A 27,998-nucleotide genomic window follows, 5' to 3' on the forward strand; every position below is an offset into this window, starting at 1 on the left:
TCTGAGTTTCTGATGCCAAAAGCATTTCGAACCTATCCTTTCTGCGAACTTAATACACGTGACCAGAAAGGCTAACATTCTAACCGCTCTAGCCACGGCAAAGAGGGTTAGTGAGCTTTTAGCTATCATCAGAGGTTTTAGCTTTAAAGGACATAATGCGGTCTGTCCTCTAAGCCTTCCGTTCTTGATAAGAACGAAAACCTGTCTAACCCTTGACCCGAAGGTTTGGAGACCAAGGGTATGGCACAAATTATTGGGCAAAGGCATTAGAGAGTCCTGTGCCCTGTCGGGTCTCTCAAGTTTTATCTTAATAAAACTATAGTAAGTCGAGGTCAACGGACAATCTGCGGTGTTCCGTAAAAGACCAGACTGGTTCATGTCCAAGAACACCCTGGCATTATAGTCAAGGAGTTCTTTTAAGAAGTCTCATTCATTATGTTTGCATAAAGATTTGAGATTTTTTCTTAATATGAATGCTCAAGAGGTGAGGGCGCGGCCTCGGAAGCATTTCAACAGAGCATGACACTCAGTAACATCCTGAGTGCCACGCTTTAGCGAAGCTACTCTGTGTTCGCTTCACACTCCCGACGGGATGTGAAGACGACATTTGAGATCTGTAAGTCGCTAGACCATACATATCCGTAGATATATTATTGGGGGCAGCAAGCAACACGAATCCTATCCTATAGAAAAGGGATAGGTGTGCTTTTAACTTTGAAGGGTTGGTCGCTTGAGGCGCGTTCCTTTTCTTTAGCCTAGAAGTTATGGAACTAACTTTAATAGGTTAGGTCAGGTGGTGGTTTTAGCTTCGTTGCCCTCAGAAGTATGGTCATATGGTCTAGTCACATTGTGGTCACGCCCCTGTTGACAGATCATCTAGAGCGCACCAGCATTACAGGTCTCTACCTCGCTGGCAACTCTAGTAACGCAGAAGCAGACTTTAGTGACAGTAATCACGAAGTCGGCTATGCTAACAGGTGAGGAACCAAGATGTATATCATCAACTTAATTTAGTTTCCCAAAATCCTATTCTGTCTCTTCCCACCATCCGAAGGTGGGATTCAGCTATATATATATCTGTCAGGTAAGTTTCATGAACAAAATGTTATTGTTATAATACAATTAAGTTTGTTCATACTTACCTGGCAGATATATATAATTAAGTGCCCACCCACCTCCCCTCAGGAGACAGTGGCACTGATAAAATATGAATAGAAAATGGGAATAGTTCCTGATATCCGCCTCCCAGCGGCGGGAATGGGTACCACCGCCTGCCGCCCACTGCGTGTGCCGCGAATTTTGAAATTCTGTCGGACTTCGGAGAATACAGCTATATATATATCTGCCAGGTAAGTATGAACAAACTTAATTGTATTATAACAATAACATTTTTAGCTTTAACAGTTTTGCTCAGTGTGATTTGTATACAATTATGTATATGAAATTTTTTTTCGCGCTATCATATATCCCAATATTTATATATGATAATTATATTTTTTTTCATTAAAATGAACTCTTAATCTTGAAAACTAAGCGTGCTGTGATTTTTGAAAAAAACATTTTTTCCGCTTCGGCGCTCGCTTGCGAACGCCGCCGGCATATGGGAGATGATTTTTAAAATATCGCTTCGGCGTTTAAGGGTTAATATAATTGACGAACGCTGTAAAACCAAATTGCCAGTCAGAAATTATGCCGCAAAAGGTGGGTGCGGAGCTGCCTGTCATCATGAATCTGAACCCACCCTCCTCCTGCTGATGCACATAAGACATGAACAAACTGAGCTTTCTGCTTACAGTCGTTCCTATTCTCCCGCTATGTAATGGGCTGGTTGGTCACCTGCACAATGGTTTGAAGTATTCCCTGCAAAATTTGAATTCAAACTGCTGTATAAGTGAAACTTATAGCAATGTAATTACTTGGTCAGTACTATATATATAATATATATACAATATATATATATATATATATATATATATATATATATATAATATATATAGATATATTTAAATTTCTGTTTAATTATTTAAAATTGTCATTTTTCTGTAAGGGAAGCACATATTTTGGTATGCTTTTGAGTTTTGTAATGATGCAAAAATTGTTTCTTCCTAGGAACTGTGAATGAATTGAATTAGAAGTATTGGGAAATTAAATCAGCTGCATCATTAATACTTGTTAATTCACTTCTTATGAACTTTTATTTTGTTTTAAACTTTCTATTCCAGAATATTATGCCCCCACTGTATTGTCAGAAAGGGACCAAAGGGGACATCATGGGAATTTCCAACCATCTGGCCAAAGATTATCACAGAAAGAGAAGGCTTCAAATAATTCTCACCAGTCGGAATACACATGGAAGGTACAGTGTTGTTAATTATTCTTTCATTTATACATAGAAATGTATTGAGGCTTTTTCATTGTGAAATCAATCATTACTTGATTAATTATATAATGATTTAGTTTTGAGGAATGTTTCCAAGAGATCCCCTTAAGAAGGACCCCTTAATCTGTCTTGAGGAATGTTGCCAAGAGATCCCCAAAAGGAGGACCTTAAATTTTGACAGTCATATCTCTCTCTCTCTCTCTCTCTCTCTCTCTCTCTCTCTCTCTCTCTCTCTCTCTGAGTAGTTTCGCCAATGACACAAGAATAAGTAGAGAAATTCTTGTGATGAAGATAGAAACACGCTACAAAGAGACCTTAACAAAACATATGATTGGGCAGACTGTAAATAGGATGGTATTTAACTCTGATAAATTTGCATCAATAAATTATGGAGATAGAGAAGGAAAGCTATATGCATATAGGGGACCTAATAAAGGGATTTTGACGAAGGAAAATCTATTTCTGGGCAAGGGCCCGTGTCGCCCAGTGAAATATCCTTTTAGCACATATTTCTAAGATAAATATTACTAACATTACCAGAGAAAAAACTAAAATGGGATGTCAGAGTATTCTGACTCGCTCACCTTATATAAAAGGTGTCGGTATGGTTTCTGGGGCGAGTGAAACCACTACCACGGGTCTCTTACCATTTAGATCCATCCTTCTACAAAATCCACCTGCTAGAGAGGGCTGATACACAGTCCACACCAGTAGCTACTACTACTAGCGCTCCCAACGCCAGCACGAGTGCCTCTAGCGGCCATCCTTGGAGTTAGAAAATCAAGCTTGGGCCCAAGGGTGGGTATAAAGCAGGGTGGGATTTCACTGAGCGACACAGGCCCTTGCCCAGAAATAGATTTTTCCTTCATCAAATCCCTTTTCTGGGCTCAGCCCATGTCGCTTTGTGAAATAGTACCAGAGAAATGGCCACAAGCTTGGGGTAAAATAAAATATCAGTAGGGAGTAAGAAAAAACAGAGTATATTGGAGTAGTATAATCTAAAACTTATAATTATAGAAGTTATAATATATATACTTAATATAACTTATGATAACTTATGGTAAACTTATGATAACTTACAATAACCTTAAAACTAGACTATAAATAGGTTATTTACAGGTGTGAGTAATCCTAGCAAAAAAATAAGGAAAACCTCACAATTATAGCTCTTTTTTGGCAGCTAAGGCTCAAAACAGAGTAGAACCTGGTGGCAGGATTACAGGAAGGATGTTAGTGAGGCAGGTAGAAAAGAGATCTGGATCTATAACTAAACTACTTAGGCAGAGTCAGGAGAAACTGTGTTTCCCGCTGCTACTGCTGGAAACTTAAGAGATTCTAAGGATTCAGGTAGTGGCGTCTGAATACTGTCGGCGATTTCCAGCCTGTGTCCTTTTTCAGATCATCAAAATTCATGTGTTAGAAATAGTTGATTGAGGTGGCTACTGCCCTAATGTCGTGGACTTTGGGGAACAAATTTGGGTTGGCTTGTTTAATAAAGTACAAGATCTGTTGCCTAATTCCTTTCAAGGAAATAGTGCCACCTTTTTCCCTCATAAATAAGGGGCCTGAGGATCTCATAGATGTCCTGGAAAGATAGGCTCGTAAGGTCGTAACTGGACATAAAGAGGGGTCTTGAGGAAGAGGAAGGATCTTCCAAGGGGCCCACCTCATTGAAGGATCCTCATTTTTGGCCAAAAATTTTCGATCTGGAGAGAGGAGAACTTCTCCTGATGGAAGAAATTCGATATGGCCCGAATCTCTAGAAAGGGCTGACAGTTCAGATACCCTGGCTCCTGAGGCCAGGCTTAAAAGAAATAATGTTTTCCTTAGGAGGAGGGGTATCTAGCCAAATGAATCGTTATCAGTATCTGAAGCCAGTTTGAGAATATCATTTAAGAACCATGAAACTGAGCTAGGTGTGTCTGTTGGTCTGAGCCTAGCACAAGCTCTAGGAATAGACGAGAAATAGGAATCTGTTAAGTCTATTTTAAAACCAAATTGAAATATTTTCTTTAGAGCTGACTTATTGGTAGTAATAGTACTGGCTGCTAAACCTTTTTCAAATAAGGATCTGAAGAAGGAGATAGCCAGGTTGGTAGTCATGGTTCGAGATTCTGTTTCCCTCAGAAAATTGGCTAGTTTCTTAACAGCTGCATCACACTGACGTAGGGTCGATTCTCTTTTATCCGATTCCAGGAAAAGGATGTTTTGAGGATCAATGTCTGCATCTCTTTTAGCTGCGAAATTCATGAAGTCCATAAAGTTAGGGGTTTGAGAATTCCTGAGGAAGCGAACACAGTCCTCGTTTGTACTGGTTGAGATAGCTTGGGATTGGGAATCTGTTGAGGTTGGAGACCCAATTCCAGAAGTAGTGGGAACTAGTTGCTCTTGGGCCAATCGGGGGCTACTAGGGCAACTTGTCCCTTGAAAGTCCTGAGTTTGTTCAGAACTTTCAGAAGAAGATTCACTGGAGGAAAGATGTACACTTTCTTCCACTGATTCCAATTTATGGCCATGGCGTCTGTGGCATAAGCCAGAAGGTCCAGGTTGGGGGCCACATAGCACGGGAGCTTGTGGTTCGACTGTGAAGCGAAAAGATCCACTTGGAGTCCTGGAACCTTTTGGCATATCCACTGGAATGAACGCCTGTCCAGAGACCACTCCGATTCTAGAGGAACTGAACGAGACAAGGCGTCTGCTATTACGTTCCTTACCCCCGCCAGGTGAGTGGAGGATAGGTGCCATTTGTACTTGGCTGCTAGTGAAAAAATGGCTATCATGACATGGTTCACATGGCTTGATTTGGATCCTCCTCTGTTGATGCAGTGTACTACTACTGCGCTGTCTAATACCAGCTTGATATGAGATTTCTTGGCTGGTAGGAGTCTCTTCAGTGTGAGGAACACTGCCATAGCTTCTAATACATTGATGTGAAGCTGGCAGAACTGAGGGGACCAAGTCCTTTGTACTTTTTTGAACTGAGAGTACCCTCCCCAACTGCTTAGTGAAGCATCCGTGTGGATAACTAATGCCGGAGGGGGAAATTGAAGAGGAATTGATTTTGATAGATTCTTGACCTCCGCCCAGGGGCGGAGTCGTTTGCGGAGAATCGGCGGGATGACTGACAATTTGTCCCGAGACTTGTTGTTTGCTCTCGGAGCGCCAGACCCGGTTTATGTCTTTTAGCTTTGCCTTCAGTAGAACGTCTGTCACTGAGGCAAATTGGAGAGAACCTAGGATCCTTTCCTGGTTTCTCCTTGATGTTTGTTTGCATTTGAGGAATTGTTTTGTTGCTTTGGCTATTTCTTTCCTTTTGGCCGACGGAATTGACAGAGTATGGGAGTTTAAATCCCACTGAATGCCGAGCCATTGAAAGCGGGAGTCCGGCATTAGCCTGGACTTGGTCTTGTTTATTTGGAACCCCAGATGTTCCAGAAACTGTATTACTTTGACCGTTGCTTTGCGGCATTCTTCTATGGTTGTTGCCCAAACAAGCCAATCGTCCAGATACGCGACTACCATTATCCCCCGAGACCTTAGTTGTTGAACTCTGTCTCCGCCATCTTCGTGAATACCCTGGGGCCACGTTCAACCCGAAGGGCATTACTTTGAAGGAGAATGCCTGGTTCCCTAGTCTGAAACCTAGGTACGGGCAGAAGTGTCTTGCCACTGGGATATGATAGTATGCGTCTGTAAGATCGATAGAGGTGATGATGGCCCCACGGGGAAGTAAGGTCCGCACCTGCGAGATAGTCAGCATTTTGAACTTGTCGCAACGAATGAATAAGTTTAGACAGGACAAGTCTAAAATTTTATTTCTTCGTTTGGTTTGAGCCTTTCTTTGGCACGCTGAACAAGCGACCTTGAAACTTTAAATGCTTGACTTTTGACACTACTCCTTTCTGAAGGAGTTCTTGAGCGTACTCTGTCAATTCCGATGTTGGCCTTTGAAGGAAGGTCTTGGATGGAGGAGGACCCTTGATCCAGCTCCATCCCAGTCCTTTGGACACAATACTTTGTGCCCAATTGCTGAACCCCCATCTGTGGTGATAGAGGAACAGTCTCCCTCCTACCTGAAGGTTCTCACTGACTTGGGGCAGGTCGTGACCCGCGTCCTCCTCGGAAGTGTTTGCCTCTGCTAGGTGTTCTTCCGCCACCTCTTTGGCAAAATGCACCTCTAGCCCTACTGCCTCTTCCAAACCTGTTAAAAGGTTGGAAAGCTTGGCCTTCAAAAACTGGATTAAAGGCCGGTGATACTGCGAAAGAGGTAGAGGGCTGACTCTGGGGAGTCAATAGGAGGAATTGTTGTGATTGACTCATCGAAGTGGAGGGTTGTGCCACCTGAGAGACTGCACTGCCTGTACTACCTGTTGCTGTTGGGTAGCCTGGAAAGGCTGGAATTTCCTGGGCTTTTTCAACTTTTTAGAAGAGGAAGTTGATTCAGGTTTCCTCTTGCTCGAAAGTCCCCAACGGACCTTAAGACTTTGATTAAGTCTTGTCACCTTGTGCTGAACCGAGTTGACTATCAACTCTGGGAAGAGGTCAGCACCCCAGATGGAAGCCGCGAGCAACTTATTCGGTTCGTGGCGAATGGTAGCCTCTTGCAGGACGTGTTTCCTGCAATTGCGTCTTGCAATCGCGAAGTCATAAAGATCACATTGCACCGTGTGGGTCTGTGACTTAGCAATCAATTTGAAAAGGGGTTCAGTGCCCTAAGTCACGGCTGAAACCTCTGTCATTACCAGGGTATTTAGGGACCTTTCTAGCCTGGTCCTAGCGTCAAATTCAGCCTGTATGAGATTGTCTGGGAGCCTGGAAGCCTTTCGCTAAATTGTGTTATTGCACAATCTGGCTTGAGTTTCCCTACTGCAAAGGTAGCTGGGAGATCTGCCCAAAGATCTTCGGTGCCTGGGAGGAGAAGAGACGTGGGCTCCGTTTCTCGGAGTTGAGGCATGGGCTCATCCCTCATAGCGGCCTGAAGAGTTAACTGCAACCTTTGTGGTGAACGGAATGGGGGTTTCTCCGTCTACCACAAAGATAGTAAAGGGACTCTTAAAGGCTTGCATCTTGGTATTGGTGCATTCCCAGTCCTCTAGGTTCCTCAGCCAATCTCTCTGAGCCTGATCACGGCTGAAAATGACAGTCTCCTTAGGTATTCTGTCCTCCCTCCTCATCGCTGTCTCCGTAAGACGGGCGTAACCAGTGAAGGGGGGCTGCAGGTCAGCAGGGTGGAACTCGAAGTCCTCATGCCTTCGAGTACCACAGTCCCCAACGTTAGCATTCCGTCCTTAAAGGGGGCATAAGACGAGACCCGCCAGGGGTTGCTCGCCGTATAAGGAGGGAGGGTGTTGTAGTCCGGCATGGCTTGCGCGTCCATACCGGGCTGTGGGAGAACTGCTGAAGGGTTCTCTCGGAGACCTGCCATCAGGTTCTCCTGGTTGGTCAGTCTTTCCGAAATGCTTCGGATCGACTGGCCCGACTCCTCAAAAGAAGAAGAGATGTGAGTCAACATCTGTTCGAACTTGTCCTGAACTAGGTTCCCGACAAAGTTCCCCATTTGCTGCATGATATTTGCAGTAAATGCTTCCGTGTCGAAGGGGCTAGGTTCCTTGATCACGGCAGGAGTCTTGGGGCGTGTCCCCGTAGAGGTCGAAGGCTCAGGATCTGCAGGTAGCTGAGCCTTGTCCCTCGAGGACTTGCCTCTGGACCCTTTGGAGTGCGAAGAGGTAGACTTCGACTTCTCTGCTCCAGGATGGTGAGCCGGAGACTTATGAGAAGAAGTAGACGTAGTCTTTTTAGACACCGTCTTCTCCAGGGTCTTAGTCTCACGCTTCCCTTTTACCTTAGGGATAGCTTGAGTGGACTTCGGCCTAACCGAAAGTTCACTCTGAAAAATCCTTGAAAAGAAGCAGTAGAAGGGATAGGGGAAGTAGATCCAGACGGACCCAAGGGAAGCCCTTGAGCCCCCAACAAACTTGCCTCATCTAGCATACTACCTGCTTCACCTACCGCCATCGGCTCGAGGTCCAAGTTTAGCGTTGCCACGTTGTCTGCGATTTCTGAGTTCCCCGGGTCTGCTAGTGCCTGAGCCACCTGATGTTGAATGGTGGCGATGTACGGGGCCGCCGCTGCCGGGTCGACGTAGCAGGTAGGCTTTCCGCTGGGGAAGATCCAGACAGCCATATTCTTGTCGAGGATGTATGGCTGCCCCTTGGTAACATTCTTCCCAAATCCGCCGACCCAGGCTTTCAGGGTGGTTGATGCGGCGTCCTTGACAGCAGCAGCCTGAAAGAGAGGGTTATTGTAAGCCTTAGGCTAGGGGAGCTTAAAATTATATGTCTAACTATATCAGTGATTATATCACTTATTATATCACTTATTAGGGCTGTACCTGTATAGGCCAAAATATATAGCAATTGTACTCCGACATATACTTACACCGGAGGTAAACTGATCTACAAGATCATAACAAATGGAACAGCTCTCATGGTGCCAGACCGCTATGTCCCCATAGCGGATGGCGCAGACGGCGTGGGTCCGGCAGACCTCGTGCCCACAGGGGTCCTGCAGGACAGTGTTACAGCCAGATTCCTGGCAATGGGTGGCCTTTAAGTGAACAGATACATGAGTATCAACACTGACTAACAGGACTAAGTCCAGTAAGTGATATTAAACACCGGAGGATACCGGAGTGGTTAACATAGATGTTAGCCTTCTCTTGTTCTCCTGTAGTGGTGAGTGTTCAATAGGACTGGTATACTAGTTAGTATAATTCCGGCGTACCGGAGTAAGGAGTTCCACCAAACTAGTAACCAGCCTATATGCCGGAGCGAGGAGTACGAGGACGGCGGGAGAAGCATGAGTAGGCTAAACAAGTAAATAAATAATTAAGGGGAGCATAGCTCCGCAGTAATGAAAAACTCGCAGGCAGGAGGAGAACCCGGTTGGTGAGCGGGAACTCCGCCGGCTTAGCGGAACATAAAACCATGTAGCAATAATAACAAGAATAAATAATGGTAAATAATGTAGATGCATGCAGCGGAGCTTCTCTCCGTCACCCCCCTAAGGAGCTGGCGGAGCCGGCAGAGCCAGCGGAGCCCGCCACTGATGCGGTGGGCAAGGGAGGTGACTCGGGGTGAGAGAGAGCAGCAAGGGACCCGAGGGGCCCCGAGCACGGTCGAGCGTGGTGGCCAGCCGAGCCCGAGCGCACAGGAGAGAGAGAAGAGACGAGAGAGAGAGAGAGAGAGAGAGAGAGAGAGAGAGAGAGAGAGAGGACACCCCCCTCCCCCCCGTGGAACCAAGGGTGAGAGCGGTAGGAAGAGTCAGCCCCAGATGTCCTCCTGCTGACTCCCGTATCCTCCCCGAGTAGAGGGGAAGAGGGGAGAGAGCCCGGATGGCTGCTGTGGCAACGTGAGCTAGCGATACTCCCCCCGTAGGGAGGGAGAAGCAGGGGGACAGAGCTGGGTGGCTCATGGTGATCGCCTGGTTCTCCGTGAACGTGGTAGGGCCACGCGGTAGGACAGACCAGGCGAACTGAGGTAGCCTAGGCTACCTCTAACCGTCTCTAGCATGCAATAGAGAAAATAACACAGGGAAAGGAAAAGAATAAGCAGAAAAAGAGAAAGCAGTGTCTTGGAGAAGTTAGGCTAACCGACCTGGAGGGGAGGGCGCCTAACTACTCGGGAGCTGGCCTCTGCCGGTACGTAAGAACGGAGGGCGACGGCCAGGGTGGCAGGACTTAAAAGAGAGGACATATGTCCTAATACGCCTAACAGACCTAGACAAAGGGACATGCATGCATGAACGCTGAGCTAAGGTAACATAGGCAGGAGCTCAATCGAGCTAGAATCCCCGTGATATGTAAAGCACAAGCACATCTTGCACAACACAAAAATGTAATCATATAAATACTGCAAGGTTCCAGCTACAGTGGTATGGAAGACTGAAGAAGCATGAAATAATGAAACACGTGGGGCGAGCCGACTGGGACGACCCTGTAGCCATGCCGCTGAGGGCGCCGTCATAAAACCTAAATAAAAGTGGTAAAACGGGCCCTAGCTGGCTAAAAATATGTGAAACACTTTAGCAGTACAACTACTATCCGACTTACAACCTGCTCGACATATGACCACTCGTACTTACAACCTTACTTCAGACAGTTGACCATTGAGTTACTTGGCACTGCGCCATCTCATGAGAACTCTCATCACTCAGGCATGAGAACTCTCATCACTCAGGCAGCATCAGTTTGAGTTACCCTGCCCTATCTGCAGCATCATTTGGTATTAACTGTACTGTAGACTGAATTGCAAACCAATTTACGTAAGAATCGACTTCTGACATTCATGCAAGAACCTAACCCCATTGTAACTCAATGCCTGATTGTACGTAATATATACTATTACATAAATGATTAAAATGTATTAGTAGAAGTACATTATGGTAAAAAGATTGAAATAATGATTGTACATTGCATTACAGTACTAAGTAGGCACTTATATAGCAAAGGTTTGATAGTATACCCTACCCAGTATGTTGGCCACTTTCTAAGGTTCGACTTACATCCATTCTGACTTACAACCAGTGGGTCGGAACCAAACTTGGTTGTAAGTAGGATAGTACCTGTACTTAACTTAGCTGCGGCAATGGCTTGGAGTTCCATGATGAATGATAAATCCAAAAATGTAAGCACAAAAACACAGCGAGAAAAAACACGTGTGCGAGATGGAGCTAACGAAAAGGATGACCGCTAGAGGCGCTTGTGCTGGTGTTGGGAGCGCTAGTAGTAGTAGTTACTGGTGTGGGCTGTGTATCAGCCCTCTCTAGCAGGGGGATTTTGTAGAAGGATGGATCTAAATGGTAAGAGACCCGTGGTAGTGGTTTTACTCGCCCCAGAAACCATACCGACACCTTTTATATAAGGTGAGCGAGTCAGAATACTCTGACATCCCATTTTAGTTTTTTCTCTGGTAATGTTAGTAATATTTACCTTAGAAATATGTGCTAAAAGGATATTTCACAAAGCGACACGGGCTGAGCCCAGAAATGAGACAATCAAAATACGGAAGCAGTTAAAGACCTTGGTGTGATGAATAGGAACATGTTAAGCAATGATCAAATAGCAATTCTATTGGCAAAATGTAAAGCAAAAATGGGAATGTTGTTACGGCACTCCAAAACGAAAAGCTGAACACATGATTATGCTGTATAAAATGTATGTTTGTAGTCCACTTGAATATTGCAATATGATATGGTACCCACACTATCAAAAGGATATTGCACAAATAGAGAGTGTACAAAGGTCCTTTACAGCTAGAATAGAAGAAGTTAAGGATCTTGACTACTGGGAAAGACTACACTCTTTAAAATTATATAGTCTAGAAAGGAGAAGAGAACGTTACATGATAATTCAGGCATGGAAACAGGTAGAAGGAATTGCTGAAAACATCATGGAGCTAAAAATATCAGAAAAAACAAGCAGACGTAGATTAATAGTGCCCAAAACTCTACCAGGAAAGGAAAGCACAAAGGACGTTAATCCACTATGTACCAGCATCGACAATACAGCGTCTATTCAATGCGTTGCCAGCTCATCTGAGGAATATATCAGGAGTGAGCGTAGATGTGTTTAAGAATAAGCTTGACAAATATCTAAGCTGCATCCCAGACCATCCAAGATTGGATGATGCAAAATATACTGGAATATGCACTAGCAACTCTCTGGTAGACATTAGAGGTGCCTCACACTGAGGGACCTGGGCAACCTGAACAAGATGTAAGGTCTGTAAGGTAAGGTCTCATATGTATGATTGAATAGTTTAACCCTTTAACGCCGATTGGACGTATTAAACGTCAATATAAATTGTCTGTTGGGTGCTGGTTGGAAGTATGGTACGTCGATATAAAAAAGTTTTTTTTTAAATTCGCGGAAAAAATAGTTATAGGCCTACTAGGCGAAAACTTTTGAATCATGCGCCTTGGGAGATGCTGGGAGCTCACGGGTCAAGGCGTTGTTTTGGTTACAATTGTTACCCAAGCGCGCAAGCGGGAAATTCTTTCTTCTAACACTAAAAAGTATCGGCGACACATCTCAGAAATGATTTCATCACTGACATAATTTGTGCACCATTTTATATTGGCCGTTACATGGAGTATTATATATGAAAATGTGCGCAATTTTATGTAGAATACAACGTAAAACAACTCATGGTTGTAGCTTGTAACAGTTATGAAATATTTTCATATAAATAACGATAAGTGCCAAAATTTCAACCTTTGGTCAACTTTAACTACCGAAATGGTCGAAAGACGCAATTGTAAGCTAAAACTCTTATATTCTAGTAATATTCAATAATTTACCTTCATTTTGCAACAAATTGGAAGTCTCTAGCACAATATTTTGATTTATGGTGAATTTATGAAATAAACTTTCCTTACGTCCGCATGGTAACTTCCGAAAAAAATCAGAATTTTTTCGTCCGATTGTCATAATGTTCGCACTATTTTAAATTAGCCGTTACATAAAGTTTTATATATGAAAATGTGCGCAATTTCATGTAGAATACAATTAAAAACAACTCAACTCATGGTTGTAGCTTTTATCAGTTTTGACATTTTTTCATATACATAACGATAAGTGCCAAAATTTCGACCTTCGGTCAACTTTGACTCGACCGAAATGGTGGAAAAAACGCAATTGTAAGCTAAAACTATTACATTCTAGTAATATTCAATCATTTACCTTCTTTTTGCAACAAATTGGAAGTCTCTAGCACAATATTTTGATTTATGGTGAATTTATGATAAAAAAACATTTTCCTTACTTCCGCGCAGTAACTCTTCCAAAAAAGCAGAAATTTTTTTGTCAGATTGTCATAATGTTTGCACCCTTTTAAATTAGCTGTTACATAAAAATTTTTATATAGAAAAGTGTGCAATTTCATGTAGAATACCAAGAAAAAAAACAACCCATGGTTTGTAGCTTTTATCAGTTTTGAAATATTTTCATACATAACGATAATTGCCAAAATTTCAACCTTCCTCGGTCAACTTTGACTCGACCGAAATGGTTAAAAAACGTAATTGTAGGCTAAAACTATTACATTCTAGTAATATTCAATCATTTACCTTCATTTTGCAACAAATTAGAGTCTTTAGCACAATATTTCGATTTATGGTGAATTTATGAAATAAACTTTTTCCTTATGTCCGCGCGGTAACTCTTCTGAAAAAAAATCAAATTTTTTTGTCCAATTGTCGTAAAGTTTTCACCATTTTAAATTAGCTGTTACATAAAGTTTTATATATGAAAATGTGCAAAATTTCATGTAGAATACAACTAAAAAACAACTCATGGTTGTAGCTTTTATCAGTTTTGAAATATTTTCATATACATAACGATAAGTGCCATAATTTCTACCTTCGGTCAACTTTGACTCAACCGAAATGGTCAAAAAACGGAATTTTAAGCTAAAACTATTACATTCTAGTAATATTCAATCAATTACCTTCATTTTGCAACAAATTGGAAGTCTCTAGCACAATGTTTCGATTTATGGTGAATTTTTGAAAACTTTTTATTTTATTTTTTTTTTTACGTCCGCGCATTACAAATACATGCATTATTTTGTGATAATATTTTCTCTGTGTTGCCTTGATCATTTTACAATGTGTTATATACCAAAATGAATGCAATTTAGTGTACAATACAACGAAAAAAATTAACTTTTTATCTTTAACCGTTTTGCTCACAGCGCGCTTTGTATACAATTATATATGAAATTTTTTTTCGCTCTGTCAGATATCCCAATATTTATATATGATAATGAGATTTTTTTTTTCATTTCTGATGGTTGCATACTAAACTTCAGGCAATGAAAAAAAAGGAGTAAAAAATGAACTCTTAATCTTGAAAACTAAGCATGCTGTGATTTTATGAAAAAAACATTTTTTCCGCTTCGGCGCTCGCTCGCGAACGCCAACGGCATACGGGAGAGGATTTTTAAAATACCGCTTCGGCGTTTAAGGGTTAATACTGTAGGTCTCATATATGATTGAATAGTTTCATATTACTTGTAGGTATTGTACTGTCTGTGATGTAATGAAATTATAGTAAGATAGTTTTGATAAATTTCATAAATAATCCCAGTACCACCGTTCCCTGATTATATTTGGAAGAAATCCAGATTTCTTGCAATTATCTCTGTTTTCTTGGGTAAGTGGTCACAAGATGGATACTTGACTCTTCTCTTGAGTCTCTACAGCTAGTTTTCTGCACTGAAAAAGTGTTATGGGAGATGAAATTCAGCTACTGATAGTAGCTCTTGTTATCTATGATTGGAAGATACAGTGATGTCAGTCTTGGAAACAAATGTATGGTATGGTAGACCTTGGTGTGACACTCATTTGTGTTGAATGTAGTAGTGTGTATAGAGTTTTCCAGGTTAACCCTCTTACGCCGATTGGACGTATTAAACGTCGAGTCAAAATGTCTCCCGTATGCCGATTGGACGTATTAGACGTCGACTCAAAAAAGTTTTTTTTTTAAATTCGCGGAAAAATACTTATAGGCCTACCAGCCAAAAACTTTTGAATCACTCGCCCCTTAGGGGATGCTGGGAGTTCACGGATCAAGGCGTTGTTTTGTTTACAATCATTACGAAGGCGCGCAAGCGCGAATTTCTTTCTTATCGCACTAAAAACTATCAGTGACACATCTCAAAAAATTATTTCGTCACTTTGACATAATTTTTGCACTGTTTTAAATTATCCGTATTATATATGAAAATGTGCGAAATTTCATGTAAAATACAACAAAAAAATACTCATGATTGTAGCTTTTATTTGTTTTGAAATATTTTCATATAAATAACGATAAGTGCCAAAATTTCAACCTTCGGTCAACTTTGACTCTACCGAAATGGTCGAAAAACGCAATTGTAAGCTAACACTTTTATATTCTAGTAATATTCAATCATTTGCCATCATTTTGCAACAAATTGGACGTCTCTAGCACAATATTTCGATTTATGGTAAATTTATGAAAAAACTTTTTCCTTACGTCCGCGCGGTAACTCTTCGAATAATTTTTTTTTGTGCGATTGTCCTAATGTTTACACCATTTTAAATTTGCCGTTACATAAAGTTTTATATATGGAAATGTGTGCAATTTCATGCACAATACAACTAAAAACAACCCATGGTTGTAGCTTTTATCAGTTTTGAAATATTTTCATATAAATAACTTTAAGTGCAAAAATTTAGACCTTCGGTCAACTTTGACCACCGAAATGGTCGAAAAAACGCAATTGTAAGCTAAAACTCTTATATTCTAGTAATATTCAATCATTTACCTTCATTTTGCAAGGAATTGGAAGTCTCTAACACAATATTTCGATTTATGGTGAATTTATGAAAAAAAAAAAAACATTTTTCTTACGTCCGCTCGGTAACTCTTCCGAAAAAAATCAGAAATTTTTCCTTGCGATTGTCGAAATGTGTGCACCATTTAAAATTAGCTGTTACATAAAGTTTTGTATATGAAAATGTGCACAATTTCATGTAGAATACAACAACAAATGATTGAAGGTTGTAGCTTTTCTCTTTTTTGAAATATTTGCATATAAATCACGATAAATAGAAAAAAAACTACGTTCGGTCAACTTTGACTCTACCGAAATAGTCGAAAAACGCAATTGTAAGCTAAAACTCTTACAATCTAGTAATATACAGTCATTTATCTTCATTTTGAAACAAATTCGAAGTGTCTAGCACAATATTTAGATTTATGGTGAATTTAAAAAAAAAACTTTCTTTCCCTCCGCGCGCCGATTCGCGGCCGCAAATCTCCGAAATGCGTACGTCGCATTCTCCTAATATTTGCTCCTTTTCATATTAGGCGTTTTATAGAGTTTCATATATGAAAATGTGCGCAAATTCATGAAGAATACAATAAAAAATATTTGAAGGTTGTAGCTTTTCTCATTTTTGCAATATTTGCATAAAAATAATATATATAAAAATTTCGACATTCGGTCAACTTTAACTCATCAGATATGGTCGAAAACTGCAATTCTAAGCTAAAACTCTTACAGTATCGTAATATTCAATCATTTGTCTTCATTTTTAAACAAATTGGAAGTCTCTAGAAAAATATTTAGATTTATGGTGAATTTAAAAAAAAAACATTTTATTACAGATCGTGAGCATCTTGAACTTGTCGCAGCGAATGGCTAAGTTTAAGCGGGACAAGTCTAAGATTACCCTTCTTTTTTGTGAGCCTTTCTTTGGCACGCTGAACAAGCGTCCTTGAAATTTTAAACCTTTTGACTCTCGCTATAGCTCCTTTCTGAAGGAGATCCTCCGCATACTCCGTCAGTTCCTTGGAAGGAAGTTGGCGGAAAGGTCTGGATGGGGGTGGGTTCGTTAACCAGCTCCAACCCAGGCCTTTTGACACAATGCTCTGAGCCCACTTGCTGAAGTTCCACCGGTGGCGAAAGTGAAACAGCCTCCCTCCTACCTGAAATTCCTCATTGGTTCTGGTAGCCTCCTCGGCCTCCCCTGAAATGTTTTCCCCTATTAAAGGGACCTCCCGATCCTCTCCACGAAAGGATCGCTTACCTCTGCCTCCCTTACCCGAGCGGTCATACTTCTGTGAAGCTTGACTCTCGAAGGCTTGATTGTAAGCTGGAGAGAGGGCGTAAGAGGTGGAGGGCTGAGGCTGAGGGAGATAACGTAAATTGGCTGTGATTGAGCCTTTGAGGTGGAAGGTTGGGCTGTTTGCACTAAGGGAACAGCCGGAACTTGCTGAGAAAAGCGTGGCTGCTTTTTCTGGTAGGGCTGGAAACGTCTAGGTTTCCTTTGACCCTTACCTCTAGCTGCTAGATCTTGTCGTCTCTTGGCCGTAAGACCCCAACGGTCCTTAAGGCTCTGGTTCAACCTCGTAGCCTCTGACTGAACCTCCTTCACCATCGCTTCTGGGAAGAGGTCTGCTCCCCAGATGCTCGACGCAAGTAACCTATTCGGCTCGTGCCGAATAGTTGCTTCTTGTAGGACATGCTTCCTACAATTCGTCCTAGCAGTGGCAAACTCAAACATATCTGACTGTACCGTTTGAGTCAGGGATTTGGTCATAAGCTTGAAGAGCGGTTCTGACCCATAGGCTATGGTAGCCACCTCGGTCATAGCCATGGAATTAATAGATCTGGCTAACCGTGATTTGGCGTCAAATTCTGCCTGAATAAGGCTATCTGGAAGCCTAGGTAGCTTCTCACCAAACTGCTCCATAGCACAGTCCGGTTTGAGTTTGCCAGCTGAGAAGGTGTTAGGTAAGTCTTCCCACAATTCTCCGGCTGAAGGAAGTAACGGAGATGTAGGATCTGCTTCCTTCAGTTGAGGCATGGGGTCCCCCTTCTGGGCCGCTGGAATGGTAGACGTCGCGATCTTTGTCAGGAAAGGGAGCGGGGTACTCTCATCCATCGTAAAGATCGTAAACGGACTCTTGAAAGGTTGGATTTTCGTATTGGAACAATCCATGTCCTCTAGACACCTGAGCCATTCTCTCTGAGCCTGGTCACGTGAATAGAGGACTGTCTCCTTTGGTACTTTATCATCCCGAGTCATGGCTGAGGCGGTGAGCCTTGCGTAGCCGATGAACGGAGGCTGAAGGTCTTCCGGGTAGAACTCGAAGTCCTCGATCCTCCGAGTTCCACATTCCGGGATAGAAATGAGTCCGTCTTGGAAGGGGGCGTATGACGCTACTCTCCAAGGGTTGTTCATTGAGAACGGAGGTAGAGAGTCATACGGGGAAGTGGGTTCCACCTGTATTGAAAGGTGGAGGAGAGGCTAGAGGAGCTTGGCTCAGTCCGGCTATAATGCTGTCTTGAGAGGTAATCCTATCCGACAACCGAGAGATCATTTGTTCCATGCTACTTTTCAGAGACCCAACCAGGTCGCCCACCTGTTGTAACAGACCAGCATTGGAGTCCAAAGCCAGCCGGAGCTGCTGCGGAGGTGGAGGGGTGGCTCTGAATTGGAACCAAGGGTAGCGGAACTGACGACTCCGCCGGAGTGTGAGATCTCTCTCTGGAGGATTTACTCCTCGAGGACTTAGAGCCGGACCCAGAAGCTTTAGATCTCTCTGCTCCGGGATTCCTAGCCGGAGACTTACGAGAAGAGGATGACGCCGAAGCCGTCTTCTTAGACGACGACGACGTCTTCGTCAAGGATTTCACTGCTTGACCCTTGACCTTGGGTCTAACTGAAGCGTCAGGAGGAGTATATAATTCGTTACCCGTAAAGCCTTGGAAGGATGGAGAGGTTGCTGGAGTAGAAGAAGCAGTTGCACCCAAGGGTATCCCTTGGGTGTCCACCTTACCTACCTCGACCAACAGGTCGTCCACACCTACCATAGGTTCTACATTAATATCCAACGTCGCGACTTCTGAGGAGATGTCCTGGCCTTGGTCAGTCAATGAGGCAGCCAGCTGTTGCTGGATGAAGGCGATAGTCGGGGCCGCCTCTACTGGGTCGACGTATCCTGTCGCCTTGCCTCCGGGGAAGATTAGTACCGCCAACCTTTTCTCCAGGATGTAGGGCATACCCTTGGCGGCGTTCTTCCCGAAACCGCCGACCCAGGCCCGCAGGGTTGCCAGTGCGGATCCCTCACGGCCGGCGCCTGGAAGAGAGGGTATTGATTAGATTTAAGAATAACTTAAAACTAAAGCTAACTTAAAGCATAACTTAAAATTATAGGGGCTATAAGGCCCCTTGAATTTACCTTAAGTTAGAGTGATTGATGTAAAACTTAAGCACTATAACAGATGAGGACCAGCTACCGGAGATGGAATACTTACCCCGTCTAAAAGCTGGCTCACCAGATCGTAACATATGGTACACGTTTCATGGTACCAGACCTGGATGTCCCCGTGCGGAGTCGCGCATGGAGCATGGGACGGCAAACTTCGTGTCCACATGGGTCTTGAAGTGTGGCGGCGCATCCCGGATGCTCACAGTTGGTGGTCTGTAAGTGAAAAGACACATGAGTATCTTAAAGAATATCACTTACAGGCTAAAGGACAGAAGAACTCCGTTGCATGCCGGAGCTCGGAAAAAATTTGGGCATAGCCCCTCCCTTAATCGCCTGAATAGGCTATAACCCCGGAGGTATCCGGTGAAACATGAAGGGAGGGGGAATGGTTTAAGGTACTTAAGATAAACTTACTAGTTTAACATAATAGATCTTAAACCTAAAGCTCGAACGTACCGGACTAAGTCCAGTGCGTGGCGGAGTGTATAACTCAGTGAAACGGAGAGGTTAGAAGGGACCGACTGTATGTTCCGGTCCACCCCGTGGGGTAGACTAGCACCTTTCCGCTGGATGCCAGGTCTCCGGTGGTAAAGGAGCCCTAGTAAGGTGGGAAAGAGCAAGGGGCATACAGACTCGGGCTAGTAACGGAGCGACGGAGTAGTAACGGAGGGGGGGAAAGGCCAGTCCCCCCCACCTTACCATCCGACCGGACCGAGAAGCCGGAGAGGTCGAGTCCAGTCTGGGTCTGTCCCGTCCCTCTACCCCCTCCGCCTGGGGGGAGAGAGGGGAGGCAGGCTCGGGTATGTGGAGCGAGCATGGCAGGCCTACCCACCCCCCCGACCCTATGGAAGAGCGGGAGGGGGGAAAGGTGACTGGACAGGCGTCTGGCTGCCTCGTGATCACAATAGTGGGACCACCGGGGCGAGAAGAACAACAACTAAGGCCTTAGAACATAACCAACTGATCAGAGAGATGCTATCGGGAAGCAACCGAGCTGAAAAGCGGTAACATAAAGGCCCAATGTGGGCATGACCTAGGCTAAGTGAGCCAGACGCCTAACTAACCTAACAAATATCACATAAAAAATACAAATGAATAATAAAATGAAAGAAAGAAAACAAAATAGTAGGAGAAAAAATCCAGGAGTGTACGACTAACCCGAAGGCAAGGCTACCACTCAAAGCTAGCCGAGGCCGATACTAAGAGCCGTGGCTAGGGTCTGGATGGAAGAGCCTACATAAGGTAAAAGACATGCATGCATGACAAAACCGCGTAGACCGTACCCTAAACAAAGCGGATAATTAAAATAGAGCGTACAAAAGCAAGGGGATGTTCTGGGTATGGGCGACCCAGAACGGACCCACCACGAGGCAGAACCATGCTGCCATGCTTCCGACCTAGAGATCGTATTTATACCTAAAAAACGGCAAATACGTGCTCAGGGCCGGAAAAAACCAATTAGCAATAAACACTGAGTACTTAACTTAGCTGCTGCGATGGCTGCACGCTCCATGGTAATAAAATCCAAAGGAAAGGGCACAAAAACACAGAGAAGAAAATGGCACGTGTGTATCGTGTGCGCTAACTGAAAAGGATGGCCACCAGAGGCGCAGCAGTCGGCAGCATGGGATGGAGTAGTAGTAGTTGGTGCTGCCCACTCTGTGGGTCGGCTCTCCTCTTGGGGGATTTTGTAGTGGGAGAATTCTATTGGCATTTGGCTCGTGGTAGTGGTCTCACTCGCCATAGTGTTCATACCGACACCCTCTGGGGGGGTGAGCGAGTCAGTTATACTGACCTTTTTCTTTATTTATTTATTCTCTGGTATGTGTTAGTGCATTTACCCTAGAAATAATAGATTAAAGGATATTTCGCGCAGCGACACGAGCTGAGCCCAGAAAACGCAATTGTAAGCTAAAACTCTTATATTCTAGTAATATTCAATCATTTACCTTCATTTTGCAATGACTTGGAAGTCTCTAGCACAATATTTCGATTTATGGTGAATTTATGAAAAAAAAAAATTTTTTCCTTACGTCCGCGCGGTAACACTTCCGAAAAAATCAGAATTTTTTTTGTGTGATTGTCGAAATGTTTGCACCATTTAAAATTAGCTGTTACATAAAGTTTTATATATTAAAATGTGCGCAATTTCATGTAGAATACAACTAAAAATGATCGAAGGTTGTAGCTTTTCTCTCTTTTTGAAATATTTGCATATAAATCACTTTAAATAGAAAAAAAATCACGTTCAGTCAAATTTGACCCTACAGAAATAGTTGAAAAACGCAATTGTAAGCTAAAACTCTTACGGCCTAGTAATATTCCGTCATTTTTCTTCATTTTGAAACAAATTTGAAGTCTCTAGAACAATATTGTGATTTATGGTGAATTTTTGAAAAATATATTTACCTTCACTCCGTGCGCCGATTCGCGGCCGCAAGTCTCCGAATACGTACATCGCATTATCCTAATATTTGCTCCTTTTCATATTAGCCGTTTTATAGAGTTTCATATATCAAAATGTGTGCAAATTCATGAAGAATACAATAAAAAATAAGTGAAGGTTGTAGCTTTTTCCATCTCCGAAAGAGGTGCATATAAAAAAAAATATATATAAAAATTTCGACATTCGGTCAAATTTAACTTGTCCGAAATGGTCGAAATCTGCAATTCTAATCTAAAACTCTTACAGTATCGTAATATTAAACATTTGTCATAATTTTGAAACAAATTGGAAGTCTCTAGAACAATATTTAGAATTACGGTGAATTTTTTAAAATAACATTTTTTTACGTCCGCGCGTTACGAATTCGTACATCATTTTGTGATAATATTTTTCGGTGTTGCTTTTATTGTTTTACTATGTATTATATATCAAAATTATTGCAATTTAGTGTACAATACAACGAAAAAAAAGGAACTCGTTAGCTTTGACCGTTTTTTGTACAGCGTGATTTGAATAAAATTATCTATGAATATTTTTTATTTCGCTACCATATCTCGCATTATTTACATACGATAATGATATTATTTTTCATTTCTGATGATTGCATACTAAACTTCAGGCAATGACAAAAAAATGAGCCAAAAATGAACTCTTAATCTTTAAAACTAAGCGTGCTGTGATTTTTGAAAAAATTATTTTTTTCCGGGCTTCCGCGCTCACTCCAAACCGGCGCCGGCATACAGGAGAGGTTTTGATTTTTAGGGCTTCGGCGTAAGAGGGTTAATAATGGCTTCGGCCGCTTTCGTGTCTGAGCTGGCCACCTCCCCATGCCGCACCACTGAATGGATGCTAGTCCGTTTCCGGAATTTTACAAACTACCCATGAGAAGCCTTGAAGTCTTGGGTTGTCATCGATGTCCCTTCTCCTCCGTCGTCCTCGGCCTCGGCAATCAAATCGCCGAAAATAGCGCTGGCCCTAGGGCAGATTGCCATCTCTGTTATCGTATCGCCAGCGATTTCTTTGTCTTATCCAGACAAGAAGCAGCCTCTCCATCTCGTCGTGCATGTGGCTCCTCTTGCTAGACAAAATACTCACACCCTTGGAAGGTTTAGCTGCTTTGATGGCTTCCTTCTGCTTAAGGATGATGCCTATCGTCGACGGATTTCGGCCGTATTCCTTAGCGATCACACTCAACCGCATGCCAGCTTCATATTTTTTAATGATCTCCATCTTCGTCTCCATAGAAAGCATCCTCTTCTTTCCGTGAACTTCAGCAACTTTCTTGGGACCCATGACTATGTATATACTGTACGAAATCACTAACGAATTTACGTTAATAAACAAAATTGTATAGAAGGAACGAATTCTGCGTGCGTACAAATGATGCTGCTTCGGAGTGACCGAAAAACGCCTTTAGGTAGATGCATGATGGGAGAGATGCTGACCAATAGGAGAACAGGATCTTATGGCGGTGACTAACATTAGGAACCAATGGGAGAGCGGGAGGATGGTGGTGAGTCTACTCAGTTGGCGGCGCGCGAGTTTTAAAATTGTTATTGGTGGTCTGAGCGAATCTCGGGCCTTTACAGCAACAACCTTTCGTAACCTGAACTATTTTCATATGTAGAGCCAAAAAATCTATGTATTTGCTTTCGTAACTTGAATTTTTCGTAAGTTGGGACTTTCGTATGTCGAGGTACCACTGTACTACCGTAATATATTATCATTAAAATTTTGAAAAGATACCAAAATAGTACATATATTATTGCTGTGAGTGCTACCATAATTCGATGTTTACATTTTGTCGGCCTGGCTGGCCTCCATAGATAAAAGTTGATTTAACTGATATGGAATTATTTCTCGAATAGGCTATTTATTATCAAGATATGCCAATAATATATGATGTAAAAGTGGTTTGATTGCATTTACGCTTTGTCCCAAATTGCAAACAATATGATAATGTAAGATAATTATTTTTCTTATGACTGCATTGTTCGTAAGTCATTCACCACCAAAATTATAATGAATTTTTGATGAACAATAATCATTAAATTATCATAGATGTTATTAGTACCGTAATTATACTACCATTAAAATTTGAGAAAGGGTACTGAAAGATTAGTGTTTTTGTAAGCACAAACGTAACTTGATGGTTACATTTTCTCAGTTGGGCTTGCATTAGGGATGTACCCAAGTATCGGTATCGGCTAGTTTTTGTAGAATCGGTATTGGAATCGTTGAATTTCTGGCCGATACCAGCTGGTACTTTTATCATTAGTATAAGAATTTAAAATCTTTCTAGGCTGGCTTAATATTAAATTTCTGTACCACTTCATTTCTGGGATAATTATATTGAATATTATCTTTAATAAAATTATAATTTCAACTTAGTTCAAATGGACCAAGTCCACTATGAGTGGAAACTTGCAAAGGGATTTGGGCTTTTTTTTGTGTAGAATGTTTTGTTGATTTATATTGAGAAACAAACTCTGGTCCTTTCATAATCTTAATTTTATTTGTGTACCGGTATCCCATTTTTCTTGGGATTACTTAATAAAAACAATATTATGTAATGTAATGAGGCAAAGGATTAACCCCTCCATTACCAGAAACTTTCATAATTTAAATGAATGAGTGTTAACTGTATCTAGCCAATATATGAATTAAAACTCAGAATAAAATTATGTATCAGTAATTTCAGATTGCTTGTCACCCCATGAATTTGAGTAAGCACTATGTACCTAAATTGTTTAATGTCTTCTAATGGTAGCCATAATATAAGCCAGACTGTATCCAGTAATAAAGGGATTAAATACTAAATAGTTATACTTGATGTTCTTTCTCAATGAAATTTGTGTCTTTGAAATTGTTTAAATAACCCTATTATATGACCTTTCAACTTTTGAACCTTTTATATTGATGCAATAATCAGAGAACAAGAAAGAGTTTAGTAACAATATATATTCTCCTAAATAACAGTAATATGGAGATAACAGGTATCGGTATTGGCTTTAAAAGCTGGTACCTGTATCGGTATTTGTATCGGCCAAAAATTGGTATCAGTGCATCCCTAGCTAGCATACATAAAAGCTGATTTCATTGATATAGAATTATTTCTAAAATATGCCAGTAATATATGGGGTAATAATGGTATTACTATCTTTATTATCAGTTTATATCATAATGTGAATCTTTTCGTGTATCAGTGTTTATCGCACCAAGGCCTATGCTAGCCTACCTATGAACATCACTTAGAATTCAAATTTTGATTTTCAGAATGGTAGTATAAGATGACACCCCAAGTTTTAATTAGAGGTGAATTTTAGATTTAAAGGTTGTCTTGTATGCAAAAATATGCAGTGTACACACACACACACACACACACACACACACACACACACACATATATATATATTATATATATATATATATATATATAGTCTATATATATATATATACTATATATATAGTGTGTGTGTGTGTGTATATAGAATATATATGTATATATACTATATATATAGCATAGATATAGATATATATAAGATTAGGTGTGCAAAGGTGTGTGTATTATTCGTATAGAGATATATATAATATTATATAGATATATATATTTATATACATAATAGTGTAATTTATAATAGATATATAGATATATATATTATATTTATATAGCGATAGATTTATATATATATTTACGGAATATATATATAGTATTAGAATTGATGACTATAGATATAATTATAATAGATAGATATATATGATTATATATCTATATGTGTTGTGTGTTGTGTGATGTGTGGGGGGGTGGGGGGGGGGGGATAGAGAAGAAGAGCATAGATAGAATATTAAAGATAGTGATAGAGATAGATATATATTAGTAATATTATATGATAATAGATGATAGATAGAATATTAAATATATATAATATTAAATAAATTCATTATAATAGATAATATATATAATATAATAATATAATATAATATATAATATATAATTATATATAATTATACACACAACTTTATATTAATATATATAATGACCCACTATGAGTTTGAGACATATCATTATATTAGAAGATATAATCGCACTATGTTATAATCGACTAATTCATACCTTATTCAGTAGGATCAACAGATATTTCATTATAGACTATACCTATATTATTATATAAGTAATAGATTAGAATATATAAATCGATATATTAATTAGATAGATTAGAGCAGAGAATATATATTTATATATATATATATAGATATGAACTATTTAGAACCGATATATATATTATAATAATATATATCATATAGGATTATATAACACATATTAACCTATATGAGAATACTATATATTATAGATAAATATTATATAACCTACTTAATATGAACTATATATAAATTATACGAACCTTTTAGACCTTATACAATATATTATATAATACCCGCATTTTATTTTGACTTATATGCCACTTTATATTATATACGCACCCCCATATCCCCCAATGACTACCTACCATATAATAGCAGCTTAGCGACCCCCGGCCCCCTCGTGATTTCGCACCCCTACGTTGCAATATGAAAAAAACATAATCCTGAAAAATATGCTTAAAACTTTATGTGAACACTCACCAATTAATCTTTTAGTATTTGCAAGGTAGTCCTTTCCTCTTGATAACTTCTGTGACCCTATTTGGTACACTATCAATGAGGTTACGGCAGATTTGGGGGTCAAGGGCAGCCCAGCACTCCTTCAAGGCCTCCTCAAGTTTTGGCACTGTTGACGTGTCCTTGTTCCGAAGTTGGGCTTTTATTATGGCCCAAAGATTTTCAATGGGTGATAAGTCAGGGGAGTTGCCAGGCCAGTCATTTATGTATTTAACATCACAGTCCCCCAACCACTGCTTAATAATTTTTGCAGTGTGGCAAGGGGCACCGTCTTGTTGCAGGATATCAGTGCCAGTCTTCTCAAAAGCGTCGGGCAAGTACAAGTTCAGGATCTCGTAATACACGTTGGCATTCACAGTTTGTCCCTTTGGTAAAACAACAAGATCAGCAACACCACCGTACCCAAATGCACCCCAGACCATCAAAGAAGCGGGGTACTTGACCGTCTTAGCAGTGGCTTTGGGGTGATAAGGATCGCCACCCTTCTTGACCCAGACCTTTTGCCCTGCGGGGTCAGAAATGTAAAATGTAGCTCGTCTGTGAAAAGGGAAAAGGATTCTTTCGTACCCTCTCTAGCGGCCACTCCCTAACCTTCTTACAAAAAGCAACTCTTGCCTTCCTTTGTTTCTCTGTGACGAGTGGTTTCTTCTTTGCTTTCACTTTCTTAAATCCTAAATCTCCACTTATACGTTTCTGAAGTGTCCTAACACTCGTTTCACCAAGCACTTTTGGGTAATTTTCCTTCAACTGTTTAGCTGTTAACATGGGATTAGCTTCAAGTTTGTTTTTAATGAAACGTAAGGCACGCGGGGACTGCTTCTTGGGAACACCGCCACCATGTTTATGTACTGGAATTTCCTTCTCCCCACCGGCTTTGTATTTGGCAATAATATTAAGCACTGTACGCTTCTGTACATTCACTTGAGCACTTATTTCACTTGAACTAAGGCCTACCTTATAACACTCAATGATTCTTATAATTAATGTATCACGACTAGTATGGCCCCAGGCATGGTTACAAAAAAATAACTCGGGTGAAATAGCGATCTCTACAGAGCCCCCCCAGACGTGCGACACTCCACAACAAAGGTCAGAAGGCAACTGATCATAACTGGAGCGATAAATCATGAGTTTCCCCGATTAGTGGAAACAATAAGCTTTGAGGTGCCATATAGTCAATTTCTCTCGGTCGATTTTTTCGCTCTATTTCAAGACCACTCCCAAAAACGACAGCTGTGATTTCGTCAGGGAGGGTGCGAAATCACGAGGGGCGCTGACTGTATATATATATATATATATATATATAATATATATATATATATATATATATATATATATATAAAATTCACTGTTGAAATCGAAAATAACAATGTCATTCCTTTCCTAGATGTATTAATACATAGAAAATCTTTCCCATGCAAATTCAGTATTTATAGAAAACCCACAAATAATTTAACATATGTACATTTTTATTCTGGCCACCATCTTAATATTAAAATTTCAATTTTAATATTAAGATCTCTGTTACCCACCTCATTTAATTGATTTATGTTATCAAAAAGCTCACAAAAAGTTTTATAGTGTTGCTATTAATGAAAAAGAAATGCCTAAAAATGTACTTAGCTTACCTTACTTTCGTGGATTTGAAACCATAAAATCAATATTTAAATCGTTTAATGTTAATGTAGTGTTCTCTTATAACAATA

General features: G+C 40.9%; 1 protein-coding gene across 1 annotated transcript in view; it reads left to right on the plus strand.

Annotated features, from left to right (window-relative positions):
- The window catches only part of LOC135222179 (uncharacterized), a 232,737-nt gene that overhangs the window by 124,099 nt on the left and 80,640 nt on the right, over nucleotides 1-27,998 (plus strand). Inside the window, exon 5 of the mRNA XM_064260338.1 lies at nucleotides 2,223-2,356. Within this exon, the coding sequence (XP_064116408.1) occupies nucleotides 2,223-2,356 (134 nt within the window). The remainder of the gene's footprint in view (nucleotides 1-2,222; nucleotides 2,357-27,998) is intronic.

Source organism: Macrobrachium nipponense, chromosome 3, assembly GCF_015104395.2.
Source record: "Macrobrachium nipponense isolate FS-2020 chromosome 3, ASM1510439v2, whole genome shotgun sequence".
NCBI lineage: Eukaryota > Metazoa > Arthropoda > Malacostraca > Decapoda > Palaemonidae > Macrobrachium > Macrobrachium nipponense.